General features: G+C 49.3%; 1 protein-coding gene across 1 annotated transcript in view; it reads left to right on the top strand.

The window, feature by feature from the left end:
- Window positions 1-386: 386 nt before the first annotated feature.
- Rims3 (regulating synaptic membrane exocytosis 3) overlaps window positions 387-18,303 on the top strand; it is a 29,345-nt gene continuing 11,428 nt past the window's right edge. Inside the window, exons 1-3 of the mRNA XM_028787519.1 lie at window positions 387-627; window positions 10,979-11,153; window positions 16,042-16,289. Of these exons, the coding sequence (XP_028643352.1) occupies window positions 16,073-16,289 (217 nt within the window). The 5' untranslated portion in view covers window positions 387-627; window positions 10,979-11,153; window positions 16,042-16,072. The remainder of the gene's footprint in view (window positions 628-10,978; window positions 11,154-16,041; window positions 16,290-18,303) is intronic.

Genomic DNA, 18,303 nt, shown 5'->3' with positions numbered 1-18,303 from the left:
CTCTGCTTATGATGGCTCACCCACCCCTCCCCTTGAGTAGGACTGCTTACCCATCCAGTATGGTTAGTCCACCCTACCCCTGTTACATCAGTATTAACACTATATCTCTGTCTGCCTTCCAATAAGCCTGAAGCTTGGGTGCAAGTGTGTGTTTTTTCAGGGTGCTCATCCTTCTATCTCCAATAGCTTCTCTTCTCTCTTAATTAGGAAAAAGTAGGCAAACCAGTGTCAGTAATAAAGATAGGTTTGTTACAGGGAATGGGGAATGGGGTATGGAGTGTGGATGGATAGATGGACAGATGTCACTAGTCTAGGGAGGCGGGACTTAGAATGTCAGGAGAATTTGAGTCTTCATTTTCTGCATCCTGCTGTCTGCCTTTGCCTATCTGTCCCCTCTGACTGGATTCTGGTATCCTAACCCTGGATTCTGGCCACACTCAGAATTAGCACCTAGGGCTTGGTAGCTCTAAGTCCAAATTCCCATGAGAAGATCTGATTGGCTCTGAGGGAGTTAGTTGCTACTCTGAATCACTCACCTTTAATCTGGGAGGGATCACAAAGTTAGACATGAACGAGGCTCCTGGAACCTCCTTGGGTGTGTGTGTGTGGGGGGTCACTGTTAGCCAGGCAAGTGCTTTAGAAGATATCTGCTGCGTATTTAAGGTGGAGCAGGCAGGTGGGCTGAGTGCCAGCCTTCCTTGCTGACAGCACCTAGAGAAAGAGGGCCTGGAATTGTGACTTAAAGGGAACTCATTCCAGGGTAATACTGGTTAGGGGCAGGCACTGAAGAACATGCCATGTGTGGTTCAGGGCCCAAGCACAGATAGAAGGTATGGGATGATGGATTTCTCTACTTTGGAATGGGGTGAGGCAAGGCCTGAGTACTCAGAACTCCATTTCATCATCGTCTCCCTCCAGTGCAAGGGATTAATTTCAGGGCCTTGTACACACAAACAAGTCGATATCTACCAAGCTACACCCTTAGTATTTGAACTTTTGAGACACCATCTTACTATTTAGACCAGGTTGGCTTCAAATTCACATTCCTCTGCCTCCACTTCCCAAGTGATAGGACAACAAGTATCAAACAACCACACCAACCAGAATTATCTTCCCTCTCAAATCATGCTCATCCTTTAAGACTGAACTCACCAGTGGTAGCATACACCTTTAATCCCAGCACTCAGGAGGCAGAAGAAGGCGGCAGATCTCTTGAGTTAGAGGCCAGCCTGGTCCATAGAGTGAATTCCAGGACAGCCAGGGCTACAACGAGAAACCCTGTCTAAAATAACAATAGTAATAGTAATGATAATATAATGTATTAAATACATTATATATAATATAATAATGATAATAAACATTTCCTTTCCTCAGAAAAGAGTCATCTCGTGCCTTTCTCACCAGCCAGTCATTCTTGACCTGTGTTGATTCTGTTCTTCCTGCTTTCCTAGTAATAAACCATTTGACACTTACTCTATACTAGGCACCATCCACATGGTTCCATTATGTTTTAAAGATACAGCTGTCCTGTTATTTCGTCCATTTTGAAGACAGAGAAGCTGAAGTTTGGAGAGGTAGTGTTGACGATGTAGAGACATTTGGCTGTATAACTCCACGGCAAAACTCCTGTTCTTGGCTACTTACTCTCCTGCCTGTTTGCTCCTTGGGGTTATGAGGGCTGTATAGGCCAGTGACCGTCTTATGTCTTCTCCACTGCCCAACTCAGGATCACCCCAAGCAAGGGTGTCTGTGTGGGAGTCAAATCTCCTCCTAGTGGACCTGCCTTGTGGAGCTGTATGACTGTGGGCAAGTCTCTTAATCTGTCTGGGCCTCTTCTCATCTTAAAAGTGCAGATTAAAATTCCTGCTGTGAGTTTCATATTAGATGGGGGACTATAGTGACAAATTGTAAGTAGGATAAATAACCCTGAGCAATTTCTCTTTTAAAATTTTTATTTATTTATTTATTTATTTACTTGTGTGTGTGTGTGTGTGTGTGTGTGTGTACACGGTTGTACACTGTAACACACATGTGGAGGTCAAAGGAAAGTGTGTAGAAGTTCTCTCTGCCTTCCACGATGTGAGTCTTAGGGATCGAACTCAGGTCATCAGGCTTGGTGGGAGGCCCCTTTCCCTGCTGAGCCATCTTATGAACCCCAAGCGGAGCAATTCATATAAAATAGTTATTCAAGGGCTGCAGAGATGGCTCAGCGGTTAAGAGCACTGCCTGCTCTTCCAGAGGTTCTGAGTTCAATTCCCAGCAACCACATGGTGGCTCACAACCATCTGCAATGGGATCTGATGCCCTCTTCTGGTGTTTCTGAAGACAGCTACAGTGTACTTACATAAAATAAATAAATAAATCTTTTAAAAAAAAATAGTTATTCAGAATGAGTGGTGGCAACAGGGTGCTGTTGCTCAGCTCCTTTGAGAGGGAGGCAAGGTGGGTGGGCTTCCCATCCGGTTGAGTGGTACCCTCTGTGGGACCCAAGATGGTGTGCAGAGACTCCTAGATCTGCTGTGATATAACCTCAATTTACTTGGTGAGACCATTGGTTTTTATCTCAACTCTAGAGTTGTCTAGAGTTGCTACAGGGAGAATGAGTTTGTATAGTTGTGAATGTCTCTCAAAACTCTCCAATGCTTCCCCACTTTCTCTCAGCAGAGAGATCTTAGACAGGGTTGAGCACTATGATTGGCAACTCCTTGTAGCTGAACTGTAGTAACAGAGCTTGGCTTGTTTGGTTTGGTTTTTTTGAGACAGGATCTCACGCTTCTAGGCTGACCTGGCATTTATTATGAAACCCAGGTTGGCCTCAAACTTCTGCTGGTCATGCTGCCTCCACCTCTCTGTGCTGGGGTTACAGTGTAAGCTGCCAGGTTTGTACAGTTACATTCATTTCTTTCGAGTGGGTGTGTAGGTGAGTGGACACATGCCACCGTGTACGAGTGGAGACCAGAGGACAACTGTGGGAGTCAGTTCTCCTCCTTCCACCACGAGGGTCCCAGAAATTGAACTCCAGGCATCAGAGTTGGAGGCAGGGGACTTTTACCCATTGAGCCGACTCACCAGCCTATAATGTTGTTGTTTTACTTTACTTATGTTTGCAGTCTTTCCTATTTATTAAAGGTGATATTGACTTTTCTGTTTATAGTAGCAACAGAATGTCTATCTAAAATAATTCATTTAAGTTGAAAGTGTCAATTTAAAGAAAATAATGGACAGGAGACTGGGGTTTGGCAGAAACCATCAGTGTGGTACACTAATGTGTGGAGAATGCAGGACTGTGGGGGCGGAGAGTCAGAGATGTGGACCTTTTGCCTACAGAGTTTGGAAGTTGTCCCTTCCATGTGCCTAAAAATATTGAAGGTTTCTCCTGCTGTGTTGGCATGCTCTCTTCTGCTTGTTCTGTTCTCAGGCTCCCCTCCTCTTCTTCTTACTTCTCCTCTTCCTCCTCTTCTTCCTCCTCTTCTTCCTCCTCTTATTCTTCCCTCTCCTCCCTTCCTTTTTTTTCTGGTGGTACTGGGGATCAAACCCAGGTCCTCATACATGCTTTCCCACTGAACTACCCCACCAGCTCTGGCTTGGGCTGTTCCTTGGTTTTGTTTTGGGTTTTTGTTTGTGTGTTTGTTTTGATTTTTTTTTGGAGGGGTGGTTGTGCTTTGTGACTCTTGCAGTGGTCTCTTGCAGACAGGAGAATTTGTGTGTGGTCCCTAAAACCTGGTTGGAAGGGCCTGTTGGTGTTGAGGTGTCTGGATGGGGGCAGGAGAGACTCTCATTCTAGACCAGGACTTGGGATAGTGTGATAGGATGGACTCTAGCATCATGGTCCTTCTGTCTCCATACTCAGCACTGACTTCGGAGCTCCCTAGGAGCCTGGAGCCCCAGGCTGCAGTGAGTGAGGCTTTGGGAGTTGCAGGCAAGGGAAACAGTCCTTAGAGCTTTGTGTCCCAGAGCTTGGAGCCCTAGGACAACAAAGCTAAGGAGCTTTGGATTCTCCAGGGGCCCCATTTCCAAACTCCTTCTTCTACACACCTCTTTGTGCCTGTTTGTCCCTGAGGGTTGGACTGCAGCAACCAAGAATGCCACAGAAATTAGGTTTCTCCACAGGGCTCAAGTCCAGAGCAGAGACCGCAGAAGGGAAGGAGGAAAAGTGAAGGGTCTGTCTGTGCCCTGCCTAGTCACAGTCACAGCTTGTGTACCTTGCCCTGGGCACCAGGAAAGTGGGAACCTGGGCAGAATGTGGGTGTGTGCTGCGTATTCATGGTGAGAAAGTGTCACTGTCAAGATGTATTGTGTGTGTCCCTGTGTGCATTCTCACACATATGTGTTAATAGCATGTCTGCAGCTCACTGTCCCTCCTCATGTGATACGTTTCAGGTTCTCTGAGGGAGTTTTCCTGAGTCATTTGTGTTTGTGTGTGTGTGTGTGTGTGTGTGTGTAGATCTAATGGGTGCAATGTGTATGTGGGTCTGTGGTTATTGCATCTCTGATGTGTGTCAGTGATGCACAGTGATGTGTATCTGTGCACACGTCTGGGCACACGTCTGTGCTCCGTGAATGCTAGTGCTTCATGCCTGAGTGCCCTGTTCTGGTAGCTTGCATGTTGGGTGTGGTTGTGTTTGATGTTTGTGCATGCGGCCTTCTTTGAACAGTGTGTGTCTAGCTCTGGGTGAAGGTGTTTGTTTCACTGGCCTGGAAGAGACCTGGAGATGAAGGAAGAGAGGCTGTTTCTGTCTGTGGCCAGGTCAGCTGAAGCTGTGCTGGATAAGAGAGGAAGGTCCCCAGGGTGGGCAGTGGGTACAGCGGCGGCGCCTTCCGGCTTGGTGCAGGGCTGGTAACTGGAGCCCCTTCCCTCCATGAAATATTGATCAGCTTGGAAGGCAGCCCTGACCAGGGGAGGGGCAGGCAGGAGTGCGCGCTGGCCGCTGTCCTTGGTGCTGCTGATGCTGCCCGGCTGAGCCTTTGCTCAAGCGGGAGCTGGCTAAGGAGAGAAAGGCTTTGAGCCTAATACCATTAGCAGTCCCTCTGCCCCCTGAAGAGTTTACCTGTCTCTGCCAGGACACCCTGTGGGTTTTTCACCCCATCTAGGAAGGGGGAGCGTGGGAAGCAGAAGAGTGTCTTCCTGAGACAGGTATCTTTCAGGATGTTTGCCCCGGGTTGGTCCTAGTTTACACATTTGTCTGTAGTACTCACCATACTGTTAGTAGTTCTCCTGCTTATTCTCACAGGGGTCCTGGTGGACGAGAGATGATGTGCTTACTTACTGTGAGACAGAGCCACACCTATTCCCCTGTATCTCTGGTCTGCCTGGGAGTTCTGTGGCCATGTAGGTGTACTTTACATGTGCTTGAGGGTGCTGCAATTGTTCTTTCAGTGCTGGGCTGAAAAGGATTAAATGTTTGGGAGCCCCATGTTCCCCAGGATCCTACTGCGGCCCAGGCCTTCTCCAGGGTATCATACCCTTTCCTGCCAATCCAAATTCTACCTTTCCTGTTGGATGTGGTGGTACCCAATTGTAATCCTAGAGGTTTGGGTCAAAAGGTGCAAGGCCAGCTTTGTCTATATAGCAGGATCCTATCCATCCAGTCAATTCATCAGTTACCATCCCCTTTAGCTTCTCCTGCTTCTGAGGCAGACCTGTCTGTGGTCTCTAGAGGGAGGTGGTATAGGATTGGCCATCTGTATTCTCAAGGCATCTTACCTTTTTTTTTTTTTTAATGCCTTTAATCCCAGCATTGTGGAGGCAGAGGCAGTCAGATCTCTGAGTTCTAGGCCAGCCTGGTAGAGAGATCGAGTTCTAGGACAGCCAGGGCTACACAGAGAAACCCTATCTCAAAACAAAACAAAATAAAAACCAAACAAACAACAGCAAAAGAGAGGCAGGGACTCACTCTGCAACACAGACTACCTTGAACTCGGGAGATTCCTTGTGCCTCGGGCTCCCAAATGTTGGAATAGCAGGCCTGAAGCACCATGCTCAGCTTCTCCGACTTTGAACTGCCTGTTGTCCCTCTGCAGGTCTCCTGCCTTTTACTGTGGGTTACAACCCTGACCCTGTCCTTGCCTATACTCTGTCCTGAGTATCCCACTTGCTCTCTAATCCCCCTTTCTCTCTGGGGGCACACTCATTCCTGCTCACTCATGTAGGTCTCCTGAGCTCACAGGAAGCTCTGCTTCCCACCCAGCGTCTCCTATACCTGTAAACTGCAGTGTTGGCTTAGGCTCCTTCTGACCCATTTTCCCCTTTGGCCAGGTTTGTCCTCAGGGACCTCAGGCTCTGCTGATGGCACCATACATTTCTATCTTCCCTATAAATCAGCATGGGCTCTTCTTACTCCCTTCTCCAAAATGTGTCCCTTTACCCTGTCTAGTGACTCCTGAACCCCATCCCTGACTACCCTTTCCTCTTTCCTCATGCAGGGCAGCAGTACAGTCCTTCCAACCTGCATGGAGCAGCTGTCCCCTCGATCAGCTTGTTTCTGATTCTTCACGCAGTGCTAGATTGATCTCTGGAAAGCTTGGTGCTTAAATCTTGTTAGATTTCACTCCTACGGGATTAAAAGACATGCTTCTTAGCTCCACAGTCAGGACCCCTCACTGACTGCTCGTAAGCACTCTTTCCAATCTCCTCTTCCGTGTTGCATTTGCCTTCTCCTCTGCTATGATCTGCTTTTGAGCCTCTGAACATGGCTGTTCTGTGGACCTTCCCAGTGGTTCCCACTGTTTTCTTGTATAGTGGCCTCTGTCTTTCCTGTCTTCTGCTCTGCTCTGCTCTGCTCTGCTCTGCTCCATACTCCTTCCGGATGCTGTTTCTGGTTCTCCCCATCCTATAGTATTCTTTCTTTTTACAGAACACCCAGAGTTTTCCCTTGGCATCTCAGGTCCATGAGTCCTGAGTCCATGGTCCACAGACCAGTAGCAAGCTGGTGAAAAATACAGAATTCCAGGTTCCACCTGTGATCCCTAGAGCCAGAATTGCGTTTCAGCATGATCCCTAGGTGATTTGTGTCTGCATCTGAGCCTGAGAAGCACTGATTGGTATGTTCATTGAGTATACTGTTTGTATTGGTGCATGGCCTATCACCAGGATATGGGAGGGTGATCTCAGATGCCAGGTTTAGCACCATCAGGTGGTGGCTGCCATGTTGGCCAGATTCCACAGTCTCTGGTGGAGGAGTGGATAGTGGAGATGACCAAGAAGACTGTGTAGCCTTCCCACCTGGAATCTCTACCCTCCCAGGTCCCTGAGCTCCAGCTCTGTAACTCTGCAGAAAGTACTCTGGCAACCCAAGGAGGAATCGATTAATCAATAGAAAGCAGTCATCAAGCATGGAGGAGAACTTGTCGCCATCTCAGAACACACATTGGTGGAAATGTCTGTTATTTTAGCATATGTTTTGGAAAGGAAAATATTTATTGTTTTTGCCTTTATTGTAGCATTAATGTAGTTTCTAAAGTAGTAGCTTTAGAAAACACAATATGTCACATGAAGAAAATGAAGCTGACTCATGGATCCTCTCTTCATCAGCGTTCAACCTTTGGTTGCCATTCATTTTTTTCAATAAATATTTACAAAGCCCTGCTATGTTGCCAGACCCATGCCAGGTACTGGAGATTTTGGGTGAAGAACACAGTTCCTGTTTTTAAGCAGCTCACAGCCTGAGGCTGGGTATGGAAGACAGGCACTGAACAAGTTATAGACTGCAGTATATTCATGTCTCAGGGCTGCTGAGACAAAATAGCACAAATACGACAGCTCAGAGCAGCCTGGATCTGTTCTCCCACAGTTCTGGAGGTTGGGAGTTGGAAATCAAGGTGTCTGACAGGTCGATTTCTGGTAGCTACTGGCAATCCTTGGCTTGTTGACTCCAGTCTGGACTTACATACCGTTCTTTCTTTGCCTCTGTTCAATGCTGTCTTCCCGCAGGGGATACAAGCTGGAATAGGGACAGTCCTACCCCCACCACCTTTCAGGATGACTTTAATCACATCTGCAAAGATCACATTTTCAGTCAAGGCCACACTCAAGGTTCAGGGCCTCAGGACTTTAACCCATAACATTCAAGGACTGACCAGAGTTCTGGAGCAGCAAGAGGGGACTGATTGACTTTGCCCTGGAAGATCGCTAGGAATGATGACCTTCAAAGGGGAACTTAGGGATGAATAGGAATCAGGTAGGCCAGGGTGGAAGGACAGACAAGCATGCAGTTCTTGGAACATGGCGGTAGGGGAAAGATGTAGAAGAGTATCCCAGGTAAACAGAGAAGACACAGTGGCACTTGTGAAGAATGGAAAGAAGTTAGTATGGTCTTATTACAGGATAGGGCAAGAAACCAGGATGTAGTGGGACCTATGTGGGGGAAGTCAGGGACTGAAGTCAGGGCCAGGGGAAGGATATGAAATGGCTAGGGTCAAGCAAAGGGATGGGGTTCGTCCTGAGTAAAGACCATCTCTTTCTGTGACTGAGCATCCTGGAGGCTGAGTTGCTCTAAGTTGCTAGTTCTGAGGAGATACACGGAGCCATGTCCTCGGGAGTCCCCTGGCTGGGAGAAGGCACATGTTAGCTCTGAGCCTGGAAGGAAGCAGGAGGTGGCCCTTGCTTTCCATATGCCTGTTCACCAGCCTAGAGTCTGCTGGACCTCTGAGAACACTGAGGCCTGGGACAGAGGGAGGCATGTGACCACTCCACCCAGCATTACTGTGAGGGCTGTGAGTGAGAATGTGTCCAAGGGCCTGGGTAGTGCTCTTTGAGGCAAGAGACCCAGATGATGGAGGAACACAGATTTCTCAGGAACATATTTTCAGTGCTCTGCTCTCAGGGACTGTCTGGAGCCTAGTGGCTTCCATCATAGGAAGGCCTGTGGGTCTCAGCTCATCCCTTATCACACCCTCAGAGAGCTGTTCCTTTCTCAGTGTGATGGAAAAGGGCCCCAGCCTTACCCAAAGCTGCCTGTAACTGCCTCGCCTGGGCTGGGTGGGCCAGTCTGGGTGGAGGAGAAGTGGGTCAGCTGGTAGCCATGGTGACAGCAGCTGTTCCCTGCCAGCCTTCCCATCTCTTTACCACAAGCCTCACCGATGAGCTGCTTTGTCCGGTCTAGCAGAGATGGGGCCAGGAGAGCGGGGTTGGGGGTTGGACTGTGTATGAGTGTGTATGTGTTCAAGCTCATGCAAGAGCCTGCTCCAAGCTGGTGTATGAGCCTCAGCCTAGGGAGCCAGGAGTGGGATAAGACACGTCTCGCTTTCTGCCCGTGGAAGCAAGGGACTTTGCTGTTGCTCTTCTGACTGGGCAGCACCAAGGGGAGGAGACACTGCATGTGACTATATGAGGTGTGTACACAGAATCCGAATAGCTGTGTGGCCGCTTCTTATGTGTCTGTGTGGGTGAGCATCTTGGTTGGGGCATGTGCATATCCGTGAACACATGATGTTCCTGTCTCTAAAATGAAATTATGTGCTCTCTCTCTCGTTTTCTCTCTCTCTCTCTCTCTCTCTCTCTCTCTCTCTCGCGCGGCGGGGGGGCCGCCCCCCGTTGGGAGGTGTTGTCTGGAAAGACAGAAGTCTCCACACTAGGAGATTATATGAGGTATGCTCCTGACCCTGGCAGCCTGTGCTTCCTGGACTAACCTGCCTCCCCACCATGCACCAACCCCTGTCATCCTCCCACCGCTCCCTAGGTAGAGGAAGGAGGGGGTAGAGTTAGGCCCTCAACCAGGGTTTGAGGCAGGGTTCATAGGCACCAGACTATCTAGATAGATGCTGACATAGCTACCTGCCATCACAACTGAGAGGTGCATATGTACCCCACACACCTAGAGTGGTGGTTGTGGGTGATCATATTAGCCCCTGGGCCTCCCTCTGAGCAGGCTGCCCATGGGGGTAGGAACTAATCCTGGAAAAGTGTTCACCGTGTTCCAGGCACCATCATTCCCAGAAGCAGGTAACTGCCCAGCTGGGCAGCGAACAGTACCAGTCTTGTTTTGTAACCTTTTATCTAATGCTTCTAGAGCAGAGCACACGTGGTCACCTCACTTTAGGGAAGAGGAGCCATGCACTGGGGGTTGGAGATAGAAACTCTCTAACTCTGCTTATGAGTGGCAGGCTTGGCTGTCACACTGCCTAGCTCCTGTGCACATGCTCTTTGGTTTTTTATTTGTTTTGTTGTTTGTTTATTTTGTCTTTTTCCATCATCTCCTGTTGACCCATCTGGGAAAGCTGAGTAGGTCCAGGTAGTTATCAGATTCTTCTTAGAAGACATGAAGGCTTGGGACGCTGGGCGACTTTCTCAGTATTGGAAGTGCCTCCCACCTCAACTGCTGGTTATGGCACTGTATCTGTGGCAATGGTTCCCAAGCTGAGGGTTTGAGCCCTTTCACAGGAGTCACCTAAGATCATCAAAAAACACAGATATTTACATTATGATTCGTAACAGTAGCAATGTTACAGTTACAAAGTAGCAACAATAACTTTCTGGTTGGGGTCACCACAGCATGAGGAACTGTAGTAAAGGACTGCAGCGTTAGGACGGCTGAGAACCGCTGGTCTAAGGGGACAAACAGGTGCTAGGGGATGTACCGAGAGCAGATAGAGGGCAGGGGATGGGGCCCGGGGCTCCTCAGCATTCTGGCCTGCATGGGGCAGAGACTGTGTAGTGGCACCTTCCTGTCATCCCACACTTAGGATGTGGAGGCAGAAGGATCAGGAGTTCAAGGTTATCCTTAACTATAATGAGTTTGAAGTCAACCTAGGCTACCTGAGTCTGTCTCTAAGGCAGATGGAGCTCTGAGTTCGAGGCCTTGAAAAACAAAACGGAAAGCAAAACAAGAGGAGGAAATAAAATCTGAAAATTGGAAGGATTTGGTCAGTATCCCACAGCTGTCTTCAGCCTCTGTGTTTCCCCTCAGGCAACTGCTAGAACTCGCCAGGGACAGAGGCGTCAATTAGCTGTCTTTTTGTGCTCAATTTTGTTTCCTTGCAGACCCTGTCATCACATTTCTTCCCCCAGGAAGCCTGCCCTGATTGCCTTTACCTCCTTTTCTGAAAATTGGTATCTCAGCAGAAGTGAAGCTTTGTGCAGATTCCCTAGGGGGTGTGCTGTTGAGAGAGCACAGCCCCTTGTGATGCGGAGCACCACACTCAGACTCAGCAGCTTGGTGAGTTTACCTTTCCTTCTAGGTAAGAGGGAGGGAGGGAGGGAGGGAGTCCCTGACAGGTGGTGGGAATCTGGGCTTTAGAAGAAGGACTGGAGGACAGCCTTGAATGTATCTCTTCCATTCCAGGCCTTGGTCTCCCTCCCCGTCCCTGATGTTGAAAGGGTGGAGTATTGAGGGCACACCAGTTTGGGCTCCAAGGCTGTTCTCCTGTGCTGGTCCTGGAGCACTGTGTTGAGGGCCTTCTGAGGTCTGTCATGCCTCTTGGAATGAAGTGGACTCTTGCTGTAGGCAGACAGTAGGGAAAGATGAGTGAGCCTCGGTCACTTGCAGTCCTTTCCTGCATAATGTTACGGGCACTCTGGGATGAGGTCCCCAGTCCTCCATGTTAGAAGAGCAGGTGGTAAGTTTACCATCTTGAGTTTTTGGGTGCTTCATTGATTGCCAAGGGAAGCTGCTTGGCTGCAGGGGGCTTGGCTGCAGGGGGCTTGGCTGCAGGGGGCTTAGGAGGACCTTGAGAGCTTCTCCAGCAACTGTGGAGTCCCTAGGGTAGCAAGATCCCAGGTAGAAGTTCAGTTGCCAGGGCAAAAAAGGAAGCACTAGACCCATTCCTGGGTATCTCCCATTGGAACCAGCTCCTCTGCTGCTGTGTAGTGGGTGGGCGGCATCACAGAACACTGCTGAGTGAGGTCTTTGCAAGTCAAGGAGCCCACAAGAGGATCACAACCTTGAAGTGTCATGAACTGGGCAGAGAGAGAGCCTGCCTGCACAAGCAGGGGGATGCTAGATGTAGCCTTCACGGAGAGGATGCCGATCATTCGGCGACCATTGAGACCATCAGTATGCAACATGCTATATTCTGGGTCCTATTAGGGCCTCACTATACCTGGCTCTGCTGCCTTCCCTTCCAGATCCTTGTGATCTGATGGCTTGGGGTTGCAGTGCAAAGACTAACTTCCTCTGGGGCCTGGTGTGATTGGCCCCTGTGTCTCTGACTTCCCTGAAGAGAGGACTTAGAGACGTGTTATTGTTGTCATCTTCCTCCATGGCTCCTTGTTTTGAGACAGAGTCTGATGTAGCCCAGGCTGGTTCCGAACTCAAGGAACTACGGATGACCTTGAACTCCTCTTGTCTCTACGTCCCAAGTGCAGAGGTTATAGACGTGCCAGCTAGACAAGCACTCTGCCAGCTGAGTTCTTTTCTGCGCCTGCCCCTGCAGCATTAGCCTTCGAGAGCACCTGATGTGACACCCTCCATTTAACACAAAGATGAGGAAACCAAGACCCAGAAAAGAAGAGGAGACGAATCTGCTTCTTCTGACCCACATCCCAGTGCCCAGCTCTCCCAGGTTTCGGTAGTAAGATGTGTGCCCATGACCTCAGGCCTAGTATTTTGTGTCTGGTTCCTCCTGCCTTCTTGAGGAGTAGCCTGCAAGCTAGGGTCACCTAAGCACTCACCGGTACTTCAGCCGGATGCTTGAAGATGAGCGCATGGCTCTTTACCGTAGAGCCCTGGATGTCAGTCAGTCTGCTTGTCAGTCCATTTGTTATTCATGAAGAAACATGAGCTCCCAGGTTGGCTCGGTCTGGAATTCTGTCCCTTCACACCCCTCAAGTGTCCTGGAGGCTCACCAGGGATGTGTTTGTTTTTCTACCTATAACCCAGGATCTCTGCCCCTTAGATGCTTGGCTTCGGGAGCTTGGGCTTTCTCATCATAGATACTTTGCTTGCAGTTTTCTCAAAGAACCCGGAGACTCAGGGTGGAGCCTGCCCTGGCAGGTTGGGCCTTTGCCTTTGGATGAGGTCGAGATGGAGGAGCAGGGGCTGCTGGGCATGTAGGCCTCTTTATAGTCATAGGAGACCCAGGTTCTAACCGAAGCCATGCCACGTCCTGGCAGAGTGGGACAAGCTGTTCTGCTTCTCTGACACTCGTTGCTCTCATCTGCCCTGAAGAGATAACGAGGCATCTTGAAAAGCTACTGCAGTGGGCAAGTTAGACTCACACTGTGGCAGAGTCACAGCATCAGATAAGCCCTGTCCCATCTTCCACCAGAAGACTGTACAGATACCCCCAAACCCATGCAGACTGGCACAAGAACTGGAAACTAAACAGAAGAGATCACCACGCACCACAGAGACTTTCCATTAGCTCTAAGGCTGATGGGGGATAGAGAAATACAACCCCAGACTCTGTAGTACCACCAAGGAAAGCAGTCCCCACAGCCCCAAAGACAGCAGAAGGAGACCTTGACTCACCCCTTAACTTCAGCCTAAATTCACTGGGTCAGTTGGCAGGAGCCTTGTAACAGGAGGACCAGTAGATGTCCTCAGTGGCGTGGGGACTGTCTTCCTCAGCAGTAGCTGTCCTCAGTGGCATGGAGACTGTTTTCTTCAGCAGCCAGAAAATAGCTCCCTCCCCCTTCATTTCCCCTCCTCTTCTACATCCTTTTGAAAATTCAGAGTCTCTCAAACAAAATATCCTGACCCCTGGGATGCACAGCCAGCCCAGGAAGACTGGCTGTCAACATAGAAGCGAGGTGGTACAGAGAACAAAGAGGTGGCTTTCTTACTGTGCCGGAGCACAGCCAACTAATGTGGCCTTGGACTTAACAGCCAGGTCACAGAGCCAGTGGTAGCTGGAGACCCTAACTTCTGGGGCTGGAGAGATGGTTAAGTAGGTAAAGGACTTGCTCTGCAAATATGAGGACCTGAGGTCAGCTCCCCAGCTGGTCTAGCCAAATGACCGAACTCCACATACAGTAAGAGACCCTGTCTTACAAAATAAGGTAGAGAAGAATTGAGGCTGAGGCTGGATGCCAGTCTCTGACACATACACATACAAACACAAAGAGACCCCACCCCTGTGTAAGAGAGGGCCACGACACCTGTCATCCCCTCCCCCAGAGTGTTCTCAGAGTCCTCTGTCCTCCTCTTCCCTGGCTCTTATCGTAACCAGCATTAAATATTTAATGGTATAATTAGTTATTTACTGTCTGTCTCCCCTGCTGGACTGGAGGTCTTGGGAGGGCAGGACCAAGTGGGCCTGGCTCACTGCTGTATCCCTGGCACTCAGCCTTGGCCTTGGAATTTTAGGAAATTAAACATTTGTTGAATGCAGTTAATGAGGACAGTAAATTTTTATACTTTGGAAAGGGATTTGGCAATATAGTCCAAGAATTTTTTTAAAGCCCTAATATCAGACAGAATGCTTTTGGATATAATGGAGAACACTGATTCAAACTAGCTTAAGCAAGAGAAAACACATTCTTTCTGAACTGAGTGCCAGAGGACAGCAGGCTCCAGGTGTGACCTGATCTTCTCTGTGCTGTGTGCTGTGGTTCTCAGCAGAACAGGCTTCTGCCGAAGGTTGTGCTGGGGTAGGAGGGGTATGGGTTGGGAGGGGGCAGGGCTCTACCACTCTTAAGGTGAATTGAGCAATGGTCAGATGTCTACTCCCAAACAAATGACTTGCTGAGGAGAAAGCCAGTGGCCTTAAACTAATCAGTCTCTGTCTCCGAAGCAACAGGCAGGGCAGCACTTGGCCAAAACCCTTGTCTGCCAGCCAGCAGGGAGAGGGTTGGGTGTTCCACACTCCACCACCGCCAGTCAGTCCATTCCTAAGGCAATCAGCAGAACCTGCATAGAAAGACGTTCAGCTCAGCCTTTGCTTGTTTTATGTGAGGCGAGGTCTTATGTAGCCCAGTCTAGTGAGTAGATTCTCCTGCCTCCACCTCTCCAGCACTGGAATCACAGGCGTGAAGCACCACGCCTGGTTTAAGTCTTTATTTAAAAGAGAGGAGAGAGAGATTTGGATCAGATTCAAGAGGAAACTGCATTGAAATATTTAAGTCAATTATGTGCCGTCTGTACAAGGGACGATTACAGTGGCATTGAAACATTTATACAAAGTGTTAATGACACTGGGAAATGCTTACGATATGATGTGAAATGAAACGTACCAGGGCTTAAAATCGTATTTACAGTGTGAGTCCAGTTATTTTTTAAGAGCACAAAGCAAGCTGGAGTAAACGCTGACAGCAAGGCCTCTCTGCGGTGTGGGGAACTGATTTCTGACTCCACTGTAGACTTTTCTGGGCCAGCACCTTTCGGAAGGAGACGCTGTTCTCAGACTGCATAGACTTTTGTCCTTGTCACTTGATGGGAGAGCAACTTGCCTTGGGACTGTGCTCTGCATTTTGCAAATACTTGCTAATTTAATCCTTACAGCGACCCTGAGAAGTAGAAGGGCTTTGATATATATATATATTTTTTTAGATTTTATTTTGCCGAGGGATTTACAGAAACTCTAACATGTTTGGTCACAGAGTCACGCAGCGTTTGTATGGGAGCCATTAGAGTTCCGCCCGAGCCTCAGTGTCTGCTGCCAAATGGGCATCTGCTGCTCATCACGCCAGGCACTAAGTCCCACTTGTCGTTTTCTAGGGACTTTGCTTATTTTATTTTATATATTAAAATTTTTTAAATTACATATTTATTTAAAGTTGGTGGTGGTATGCCTGTGGCATAGTTACTGTGGGAAGGTTAAAGGTCAACTTTTGGAAAGTGAGATTCCCTAGGACCATGTAAGTTCCAGGGGTAGAACTGAAGTCAGGCTTGGCAGCAAGCACAAAGCCAGGTTGCTGGCCTTGGCTTTGATTGTGGCAACACTGGGTGTGTGTGTGGGGGGGGGAGTCACACCCCGGGCCTTCTGCACATCACACAAGTGACCCTGCCCTTATTTATTGAGTCAGTTGGAGATTTGTTCATTTCATCCTTACCACCTCATAGAGGCCAAGTGAGGATCCAAGCTCCCACAGTTAGGCAGCAGTGGGGTTGCAGGAGAGTCACAAGGGTCTCATGTGGAATTCCTTTTTCTCCCACACACTTTCAGAATTACCTGAAGCCCCGTCATCCCAGGGACCATGTTTAACGGGGAGCCTGGTCCAGCCTCGGCTGGGGCCTCCAGGAATGTCATAAGGAGCTCCAGCATCAGCGGTGAGATCTGTGGATCCCAGCAAGCCGGAGGTGGGGCCGGGACCACCACAGCCAAGAAACGGCGAAGCAGCCTGGGTGCCAAGATGGTGGCTATCGTTGGTCTGACCCAGTGGAGCAAAAGCACACTGCAGCTCCCCCAGCCTGGTGAGGGGTTTGGGCACAAAGAAATGGGGAAAGTGGGGGAGGAGGGACATGTGCTGTTGTTGAGACCCCAGAGACTAAGAGGAGGTGCACATTCTGCAGATGCTGTATGGGCTGGTGTGTGTGAGATGCTGTGGTTCTCACTAGCAGGCAGTAACAGCCCAGAGAGGAAAAGTCAGGTACTCCAGACTGCACAGCGCAGGGCGATGGAGACTGGACTCTAGCCGCAGTTGCCCTTCCTAGTTCCCGCCTCCATGTACGGACATGTACATTTATAAGAAACAGCCATGCTAAGGGACTCCACGCTTTTACAGACACACAGCCTCATGATCACATTTGTCATTTCTTAGTTCCCTAAGGACAAATAGCCCCACAAATACACTTGCATAGTCATACATAGGTGTTGCAGAGTCACACGAGATAGACACAAATCCATGGTTTGTGCGGTGACATACTCAGAGTGTGTTGCTCAGGCACGCCTCTTACACTGCCAGGAAAGCATGGACCAGGGACTCTCATTACACTGTGCCTGGTCACAGTAAGCTCTAAAGTGTGGTTCTCTGAACAGACAAGAAGGTCCACGTCCCTCAGATGTATGTACCTGTGCCTCACAAAGCTACACATATGCCTTAGCTCATACACCCTCATATTCATGGCATACAGTCTCAGATGGCTGGCTATAGAATCCCAGTTATCTTCAGACTTGGAGGCACCCACCTTGTGTCACACAGCCACATGTGGCCCCCACGTCACTGAGGAGCCAGCTCTTTCAACCCAGACCCCCTCAGTGTGTGGCTCTGGTCCAGACACCAGCTGGCTTTGTTTTAAATCTCTTCCGGCTTATTTTGCTCAGAGTAACAACTTCCCCCAAAAACCTTCAAGTAGGCAGCTGGACGGGGGTGGGGAAGGGTAGAATGTTGGAACATCCAGGGAGGATGCTCCTCGAGATGCTCCATTGGGGCTGGTATTTGGGGGTGCATTTCCAGACCTTAAAATAGATTTTTACAAAGCCATCTTCAGGAACACAGGGGATGGTCTTTTCCAGTGCTCAGGATCCCTTGTGGTTTCTGCTCAGGGAAAGGCTCGATAAGAAGGGGGTACGGGGGTGCCTTTGGCTGAGCAGTGTGGGCCTGAGAGTAGGGAGCAGGGAGGTAGGGAGCTGGACTGGGACGTGGGGGGACTGGGATGAAACCAAGCTGAGGATTAAAATGAGAAGATGATAGAGGTGTTGGACCCCAGAGGTCAGAGTCTGGTGGTTTAAGCACAGGAATCTTGCCTCAGACTCAAAGACATCTCAAATGCAAAGTGATTGGGAGAGACAGTCTCTAAGGCCAAGGCAGGGCCTGCATCACTGGGAGTCGGTGCAGAGATCTGGCTTCAGACAGCAGCAGGCTGGGGTGGGAGCAGATGCCAGGAAGACCTGCTGTCTTGGGGACAGACAATGATGACAGGGCCCCTGGATATCTTGCCTTTGTGGTATGTAAGGGCACAATTGAGGGTTCAGGGGCTGGGGCTGGGGGAATTGCCCAGATGCTGTTCTAAGTGCAGGTCCCTGTGAATCATCTAATCACTGAGTGTCATAGCAGGAAGGGCCCTCGAGGTCATCCAGTTGGATGTACTTATTTATCTACTTCCAGAGACGTCCAGAGCCTGAGGAGAAGGCACTTCCCTGGGGAATGACCTCAGGCTGGCCTTGGCGGCCACACCCTGCCATTTACTGGATGGACAGTTCGGGCTGTTTCACCTCTCTGAGCCTGCTGTGTTGAAGATGTTAATATATGCTTTATAGAACTCTCCAGTTCGAGAGGGAAAGATCTTGCAAACTCAGAGAGAAATCCTCCCACTGGCTTCGTTCCTGTCCAGCATAGGCCCCTGCAGAACCAGGGAATAGGATAGATGTGCAGAAATACACAGCCTCTTGTGACTGCCATGTGGCAGACACACAGCAAAGTGTTGATACTTTTCTAAGGTTTATTTTTATTATCTCTCTCTGTGTGTCTGTGTGTCTGTCTCCCTC

This window comes from Grammomys surdaster, unplaced genomic scaffold, assembly GCF_004785775.1.
Source record: "Grammomys surdaster isolate TR1022 unplaced genomic scaffold, NIH_TR_1.0 100, whole genome shotgun sequence".
NCBI classification, from domain to species: Eukaryota; Metazoa; Chordata; class Mammalia; order Rodentia; family Muridae; genus Grammomys; species Grammomys surdaster.
Note: the sequence above shows the minus strand (reverse complement) of the source record. Positions and strands in the feature narration are given on the sequence as shown.